This window comes from Apteryx rowi, unplaced genomic scaffold, assembly GCF_003343035.1.
Source record: "Apteryx rowi isolate R43461 unplaced genomic scaffold, aptRow1 scaffold_12, whole genome shotgun sequence".
Lineage (NCBI taxonomy): Eukaryota > Metazoa > Chordata > Aves > Apterygiformes > Apterygidae > Apteryx > Apteryx rowi.
In genome coordinates, this window is record NW_020447419.1 from 4,406,215 (window position 1) to 4,415,539 (window position 9,325).

Consider the following 9,325-nt stretch of genomic DNA (forward strand, 5'->3'; position numbering starts at 1 on the left):
TCAACTGGAGTGTTCGGAAGATGTCTTTCCTTCCGATCGGAAGAGCCAAATTTGGCTGATTAGTTCTAATAACCTTGTTAGCACATTCTTTTTTAAAAAAAAAAAAAAAAAAAGGCAAGGAAGAGTTTCTAAAAAGCTATTGCAGTTGATAAAACTAGGTAAAATATTATTGTCCCCTTCTTCACTATCATAGTCATCAGATGCCTGAATGCAGAAATGCCTCTCGAGTGGCAGCATAGCATGCTCTGCACAGGTTACCTTTGAGTCGAGTGCTGTCATTCCTCTTACTACTGCCAGAAGCCAGGTCTACAGTCTTAATCACCCTATAGGTGAGGAACTGTTTCTGGTGTTTAATCAAAGATATCATTTGTTCAGTTTTAGTTCACCTCCTTTTGCTGTGCATGTCTGGAAGAAAACTGGTGTTTTGGTTTTTGTTTTCTTTTAATTACCATTTACCCAAATGGCCCAGGTAGAATAGGTGTTTCATTGCTTTTCTTCAGAAGAGAGTTCCTTCAGTTGTGTGCACTTTCTAGTTTTGTCTGCTGGACTTCGGAAACCTGGCAAGTATTTCCCAAGCGTAGATCTGTGATTAGACTCAGTGCAGACACAATTTCATAACACATCTGTCCTAGAAGCACAATTGTCAGTATAGATTATGGTTTAAAGCTGCTAAGATGTCTTGAGATACAAAACATCCAGCCATATTTATAGTAGGTGTAACTTAGAGGCCACTCATTTAACTTCCTATCTAGTCAGTATTTACTCTTGAGGGAGCCATATTTTTTGTCTCGAAGCAACTGTTTAAAATAAACTATTCATGTATCTGACCATACTGCTTTAGTCATAAGTAGCTGTGAGCTGTCACTTAGAGAAAGCCATGAGAAAAAACTTTTATGGAGAACTTGCTACATGTGTTCTGATTCAACCCTTAACTATGCAGGAGCAGCCTAATCTAAGAGTGGAGAAATGCTGCTTTTAAGAATTATCTCCCTTTGGTCAGGCTTTTGTTGGAAACTGTGCTGCTACTCAGTTTTCTTGATTAAGTTAGGTAAGCAAGACACTTGAACATGCTTCAGCATTTGTTTAAATTACTAAAGCTTAATGGGGGTGGGGGAAATAAAGGCCTTACTTATAGCAACAGTTAACCATATCGTCTGGTAATTTTTATAAATTGTGCAATTATGTGATTACAAATGGATTTCTAAATGCCAAAAAATGCCTTTCTTTAAAGAGTTAAATGTTAGGTCTGAGGAGTGTTGAATATATCTAATTTCAAAGATGAGCCTTCAGGCACTGTAATGAACTTGTTAGTCTTCTGTGCAATATCTTTTTCCCTTCTGGGTGCTTTAAGTGTATACTGTATGTCTTATTGTTTTGATCAGTATGTTTTAAGAGTGTGTATATTGGCTAATGATGGATTTTTCTGTACAGCATGATGGAAGATGTTTTAAAATTTTGCACTTTTCTAGGATTTGCAAGTTTGTAACCTAACAATTTTTAAGATGCACACTTTTGTACATAACTAAATTAGCTTTGTATATATTTAACATGGGTCTGAAGCAAATAAAAATAATTGAATGCATAAGTTCTCACTTTATTAATTGTACAAAAATGAAACTAATGTTGTGAGTACACTAAATGAACAATTCTTTCATTATGCAGGTAAAGCTAGGTGCCAGGAACAACTGACTCACTGTCCCGACTTAATTGTGTTAAGGTGACTTTTTTTTGGTGGGAGAGGAGTTAAAGTGGAGACATGAAGGCACAGATCCTTTCAAACTAAGAATAGCTGTGATTACTCGAGTACGGTAATAAAAATAATGCCCTTTTGGGGGGAGCGGGAGAATGGAGGGGGCATATCTGAGAAGTGACTGAACAGGGTGGGGAAGAAAAGAGCCCACTATTGCATATTTAAGATCTTTATTTATAAAGTGAAGCCTCTCCACCCAGCCTGGGACTAGACGCATCTCTTCCCTTGCTCCCCATTTTCTTCCCATGTGCTGACTTTTGCTGCAGTACAGGCAAGGCTACAGCTTTTGGAGATTACTGTCAGTCAGGAGGAAACTGAAATCTGTTCCAGGCTCATGTTCAGTTGGTTTCTTACCCCTGTAACCAAGACAAACAATGTTGTAAGCTTGAACAGGAACTAGGACTACTGTGCTTCCATCTGTTACTAGTAGGGATAGAACAAGGCATCTTTATTCCATGACTAGCAGAGTTTTGACTCTTTTCCTTCCCTGCCTCATGGGCTATACATCTTAGATTTCTTAGTAATGTTCATATGACTAAAAACAGGAACAGGAGTTCGCTGGTCCTAGAATTTGACAAATCAGAGTCAAAGTGACATTCCCTCGGCCTTCGGTAACACAGCACAGCCTGACCACTGGAGCTTTTTCTATGAATGGTGGCTACAGTTCAGGAAATAAGCAGTAATGGATGTAGTGCCACAGCACCGCTGGGGATAAGTCAGACTTCCTGCTCCCTTGGAGCATAAAACAGTATTCCTGTTTTCCCTCAAGAGAAATGGAGGCAAGGGATTAAGTAACTTCTGACATGGGGACACTCGCTAAGTGCCAGGAGTCTAATAGCAGTCTGTTTTCCTTCCTAGCTGAAGGAGGAGATTTATTCAGTCAAATTCAAATGAAGCATTTACCTCAAAAACAGCCGTGCTCCTGTCACTCCTTGCAAGGTGGCTTTGTCTCCTTCCACTAACAGCATTGCACCTTCCCGCAACCCCTTAGATAGGTGGAAATGTTTTAATATTATTTTCAAGCTATTTGGAAGGCCAGAATGCTTGTCATGAGCAGGCCAATGTTTAAAGTGTAGCTTTCCATGACTACAAACAATTACAAGATTTTCTCAGTCACCATTTTCTAACAAAGATGCCAGGACAAAATAGGTGAGTTGTACCTTGTTTTAGAAGCTAGTTGTCTTGTGTGTTTAGTTTCGCATTTCAAAGAAGGCTATACAACCCCTTAAAGAAGAAAAGGAAAGTGTGTTTGTCCCCAAATTAGTTCCACTACTAATCTTAGATTTAGTGTAATCTGCCAAGCAACAGCCGGCTGGGTTTGTGGACAAACTTTATACTCCAATCTCAGAGTGGGCACAGGGACAGGAAACCCAAAGCTCCTGCTTCCTCAGACATACTGCAATTATGAACACACTACTGAATAGGCAAATACATCACCAGCCACCCACAATGATTAAAACAGAAGTATAAATACCTAGGAAGGGGATGTATCCTACCATCCACATGCACACCACCCCCAACTCGCATGTGCCTGATGGCCAGTGGCTGGACAAATCAGTGCTGCTGATTTAGTGTTTTAACAACAGGACTCCAGGCATTTAACATGCAGTATGCATTTAATTTCTTCTAATAATCCATTTTCTACAGGTGATGAAAATCCAGCATTGAAACTGTTAGCAAGAATGTAATCAGTCTTCCATGCCACAATTTTGTCAGGCTTGTCAGGTAGGGGAGCCGACACTGAAAGCTAGCAAGGATGCATTTAAAGTGTTTAGAGTGCTACAGCTGCAAGCTCCCTGCCTGGGAACTACTACTCACCAGAACTGGAGGGGTGTTTGGTTCTTCATGATACTGGCGAATTCTTTCTTCTCTTGTCTCCTGCAACAGGAGGATTTAATGAGTACGGATTTAGCTGCCCAGGCAGTAAGTTAGGACTTGGAGCCACCCAAGTACCCTGATGCTGAGCAACTTCATAACATTAAACAAAGCAGGCACTTCCCCCTCAAGCAGAATGCTTTGTCTGATGAGACTAATGTATTGAAGGAAGTGGCAGCATTGACTTTGGATATGGATTTTACCCTGTATCACTAGCAACAACTGCTGCAAGCTGATCAAACAGAACCCACGCAAGCCCAGCCCTGAAAACAGGCTTCCATTCAATTCATCCAGCTTTTTTTTTTAACCACCACCTCTATGCCCTCACCCTCAGGACAACAGCACTGAGGGAGGTGATGGAAGCAGATGTCTAAGATACCCTCTTCATGAAAGGGGGTGTTGAGCCATGGATTTCCACTGACTAAATATCTGCTTGTTTGTCCTCAAGTAGGAACTACACTGAAGAATTTCCTTCTGCTAACAGCTCTGCCATGTTTCTTGTGGGTTGCTGCTGCTGAACTGAGCAACAGAAGTTAAAGAAATCAACCCAGGATTTGTTGGTAAGGAAACACAGGAACACAGCAGGCACTTGGTACAGCCCAGAGCTTACCCCCTCCTCTCAGGGAAACAGCAAGAGTTATTCATAGGGAGAAGACTGCTTGCTTATCTGGAGACAAACAAGCTGATTAAGTGAGCACCTACAATTTAATCTAAAGTCTAGAAGCCCATCCTGATCCTCTATCTCTTCATTTGTCCCCTTACTCTACATACTTCTGCTAGCCCTAGAAAAAGCTTTTATTATAAGGAAGAAAGTATTTGGGTTGTTACAAGACATGCACCCCAGAAATTGTGCCCCCAGGAACTGGCTCCAGACTTGGACTATTCAAGCATTAAATCCTCCTTACATCAGAGGTGTCCATCTTTGTGCTTGATGGTTAGTATTTTACTTTCAGCTATGCTAGTACACTTGCTTGATCAGTACTGCAGTACTGAGCAGTACGGTAGATTACCAGGCATGCTCTCTGCAGGGATACTAGTATTGAGGTATTTTCTTACACAACAGCCTTGCATGCAATCACAGACTCTCCCTGCTCCGATAGTTCCTTCAGATCTTTAAGCCTCTTAAGGTATGTTTAAATCTGGTCTTCTAGACAGAGAAGCAGACCAACAAGCAAGATAACCTATGGCAGAACTTCCCAGAAACACACTGCATTGCATGTTACCTGTCAGTTTTTCTCCAATCCCATGCCAGGTATGAAGCAACAATATTTCAGACATTGAAAAGTTTCAGTTTGTGAAAAACACTTTGTTCCAACTCAGTAATACTGTTGCCAACTCCTCACTCAAAGAAGAGCTTGTGGAGGCAGTAAAATATTATTGCCTCACTGGCACTTCCAACTGCACAAGGAAACAGCTGTTAAACGTTATAGCTTTGTAAAGCCTGGGAAACGCACACTATCATTACACCTCTGCATCCTGGTTACTGTGTTAACTCTGGTATGCTTTACTTACACCCATGTGAGTGCTTTTAAGATCTGGATCCAGGTAGTGAGGGTTGATGTTAAAAGGAACTAAACCCAGAGCCTGGAGGGAAGGTGGATAAACAATTGGCATGTCGTTGGTTGTATTGATGCTGATGGTAGCAACATTAGTTCCTGCACTGGATCCCATGTAGGGAATTCCATCCTGAAAGACAAAAGTAGGGATGTAGCATCACAACTGAAAACTGCATTTTACAGCACCTTCTATCAGTCTCAGAGATCCAGCAGTCAGATCAGGCTTAGTCCTTCTGGCTCATCTCGCTTCTAAATTTACTGGTGAAAGGGTGAGAGACAGAAGAACAAGAGCTCAGGGTCTGAGGTGTGCTAGAGGTTTCAGGACATGTACAAATCAGGTTTGTACATGTCACAGTTGTCAGAAAACCAACTGCTGGATGTCCTGTGTTCCCAACTCTGTGACCCCATCACAAGAGAGGAGAACTTATAAGGTTGTCACTGAAGACACTGGACTTAGCTATTAGGAGAAGAGGGACTTGCCTTCACTGCAGTTACAGGAAATATCTGAACTAGCTATAAACTAGCTCCTGAGGAAAGTAGATTAGCTGAAGATGAGCACCATGCTGCCATAGCATAAGCTTAACAGTGCTGTGACTAGCCTAGACTGTGACTAGAGTTAGTTCAGATTTGAACTATGCCATACAGTGTGTACCCAAAGATTGCTGAGGTCCAGTTAATGCATCAGCCCTGCATTAGCACTGTCTTTGTCACATCTGTGGCCTTTTGAACTCTTACACTTGAGAGACCATACACCTAGACCTGAAGTCCTCTTTGATGGGAGCTCTGGATTTAACTCTCCTGACAAGACAAAGCCAGAACAGTTGCAAGCACCCTTAGAGCATAAGGAAAAGACAGCAACCTTTTCTGAGAAGGACTTCTGCTCTCTGTAAAATAGAGCACTGGAGGATCTTTGCCTACTCTACCTTGTAGGGTTTCCTGATTGGATTGCTGAAGGCAAGGGGAAGCTGCAGTAGTTTGGGGAGGAGTCAATCTGTATCATCTTTAAGTAATGACGATTTCCCCATCTCACCTCTAAACAGCCAAAGTAGATTATTCAAGGATTCAAGGGGGGGGAGCAAGGTAGCCTTGATACCTCACACACATTTGAGTGCTTTCCTACTAGCTACAGTCCAGAGAACTTTAAATCCAGAGGATATGATCTCTGCTCTTACCTGCCTCTTGCACTGGCACTATCTGCAGACTACACTAGTGAGTGCTGTGGAATTCTTCAGCTGTCTCCCTGGACATCTGAGATGAAGAGTCTCCTTGTGTGGAGCAGAAGCCACATACCTTAAACAGCATTTATGTATCTCAAGGTATATAAGAAACTGTGCAGTATGGAAGATCCTCTACTGGTCAGAGGACTTGCTGGGTAACTAATTTTTGCCCAGCTGAAGATAGCTACTTAGTGATCTTCAACCATATCAGCAATGAATTGTTGCCTTGAGTTGTTCAAGAGTCCTCATCTTAGCTCACTAGCTGCTCCAGTCTTTCCTCTTTCAGCTGAGATTCATACATGGAATGATCCCACGCAAACATGCATGTATCTGGATGCTGCTGAACAATTTGTAAAAATAAGCTATCTTGAGAGAATTGGTGCTAATATAATCAAACATTTGACCAGGCTTCAGAGGGGGACCCAAATGTTGTTGGGTTTTGGGGTTTTTTTTTTGGTCCACAAGGTACACTGAATATTTGTATAGTCAGACAGCCTAGCTGACCTTTCTTCTTGGTAGCTGGCCTTTTCAAACATACTGTGGCTTGCATAAATCTGCCTAAAGTCATACAGCACTTGCTCAGTTCTACATTGCTAGGTGAACACCTTGCTTCTGTCCTCTTCCATGGGTGGAGCTGCTTCTCTGTCCTTTATGAGATTCACCAAGCCAGAATGGGGCTGCTGCCTTGAAGGGCTCAATGGCACTTACACCTTGCAACTCCAGTCAGGGAGGTACCTGAAGTAATTACACCATTTTCTCATTTACTGTATTGTCTAAGTGGCACATATGTATCCCTGGTTTATTTATTGTCTAAGTGGCACATATAATCCCTGGTTTATTAGCAGACAACCTGCAGCTTGAATACAAAGTGGGCAACACAAAGGAGGCATCTCAACCTGAAAAATAGGCATTCTGGACACAGGCTAAATCCTGCACTGCTCTTAAGTGGTATTTTAAATTGAGAGCCTTGTTTCTAAGATAGTAAACATCATTGAACTTCCCAAGGTGTTGCAGTCCCATGTCTGGAAAACTGCTCTAGAAGGGCAATTCACTGCCCTTGTCTTACCAAGCTTCAAAGACTAATGACAGCCTAATTTGGCCACAGATTTTTGTTCACCACCTTACAAGGGAGGTCTCAATGTTTCAAGTACATTAGAGACCAAGATGTAGGATCAGCTTGGGTTTGTCTCAAGAAAAGCTTCTGCATGAGATCCTGCCATTCTGATTTGGCCCGAGTTGTGCAGTTGTTACCTCAAGGACTCTTTTCCTGATCTCCTGTATCAAACTGTTGTCATAGAGAGCTTTCAAGAGACGGAATGTGTTGCCACCTCCTGCAGAAAAAGAGTCCAGCTTATTTAACATGCTTTTACCACCTGCTTTTAATGAAGTCATTACAAACATGCCAGACTCAACGTTTCCTATGCTCTCTTCAGGTTGTATCCTGCTTTGAACAGCAATAAAGCCAGAAGCTTCAGAGGAATGCTAATTTGGTTGGCCACTGGCTCGTGCCCCGAGTCACACTTGTAACACTGTCATTGGCTGTTTGGCAGGAGATACTAGGACTACACTCGGTTTGAGCACAGTAGACCTGAATCGCTTAGACCAGATAAAGTGATGCCACAGATTGAAAAATCGTGTTTTTAACTCTGAAGTACTGTTAAAATGAGTATTTTGAAACTGACTGGAGAAGCAGTTCTGTTGATAGATCTCGCCTGCTTCCTTCTTGACTTACTGTTCCTCGGGGTAACTGAAGTATTGTTTTCTGTAGCTTCTAATAATTGCTAAGCCTGACTCCTTCAATCTTGTCTCTGCAGTGCAAGCTCTGAGCAAGACTAATTCAGCGCCCTGTAAAAGCCCTCATGAGGTAAGTAAAACTTACCTACAAATATTGCTTCAGATTTCCTTACAGCTTCCACTGGATCACAAGATTCATGAATGCTGTCCAGCCCATAACCTTAAATGAAAAAATGTTTGCCTTTGCCAGTTTTGTTTAGAGGAGGGATGCAGTACGTTCCCCTTCCCCCTCCCTGCCACGTGTCTCACCAGACAACCAGAGAAACTCTACAACATATAACGCAGTACCACACACAGCCCTACACTAACACGGGGGCCTATATCCAGCTGTACCAAAGCACATATTTGCTTGATGGATACACTTGTCCAGTGTCTGAGAGAGCAGAGGATTGCACTCAGTACGTGCGAGCTGAGGGACAAAGTCCTGCTGAGCATTACCCCAAACTAGAAAATAAGAGATGGGAAGGAGCGGTCAGTCCTCAGCCTGGCGAAGGGTCAGAACAAGGTGTGCCGTCATTGCTCTAGCAATCGTAGCATTAACAACTGTTCTGAGGAAAAGGTTTTATAATGATTGAGAGGGTTGGCTTTGACGAATTTGCCTTGCAGGAGGCAGCAGAGCAGAGGAAGTGCCAGGAGGCCCAAAAGAAGAGGGACACGTGGTAGCAGGCACCTTTCTGCCGGGGCAGGAGCGAAGCGCTGCCCCAGGCAGCCAACAGGTGATTATCGCTACAGTAACCGGTGCAAAGTCCCCCTGCGTGGTCCCGGCTGCGGGTGGAGGCGTTGCGGCAGGCCCCGCCGGAGGATCTTAGCTCGGAGGCCGGCCGTGCCCCAGGCGCACCGCAGCGCGTCGTAGCAATCGCCTCCTTCCCTCGGGAGGGGGCCGGGGCCCGAGCAGAGGTTTCCCCACGTAACACCGGAGCTGGCAGGACCCCCCCCGCCCCGGGCCGCCTTACCCAGGCTCTCAAACCTCTCCCGCGCCCTCCGGGCGTAGGCGTCGCGGTCGTGCAGGGCGTAGGGCACGAAGAGCACCCGGCTGACCTTCCTGCGGGCGACAGCGACAGCAGCCTCAGCCTCGGCCTCGGCCTCGGCACGGGGGTCCCCCGCCGCCCCCCGCCCCGCCGCGCCGCGCTTAC

The 9,325-nt window shown here is 43.9% G+C and overlaps 1 protein-coding gene across 1 annotated transcript; it reads right to left on the reverse strand.

Annotated features, from left to right (window-relative positions):
• Positions 1–1,904: 1,904 nt before the first annotated feature.
• LOC112976631 (alpha-aspartyl dipeptidase-like) lies at positions 1,905–9,299 on the reverse strand (the record flags this gene model as incomplete). Its single annotated transcript, XM_026088076.1, has 7 exons — positions 1,905–2,106; positions 2,654–2,736; positions 3,569–3,628; positions 5,138–5,311; positions 7,650–7,729; positions 8,278–8,352; positions 9,146–9,299. Coding segments are annotated over 7 exons (705 nt in total), but the record flags the coding sequence as incomplete, so codon positions are not given.
• Positions 9,300–9,325: the final 26 nt, after the last annotated feature.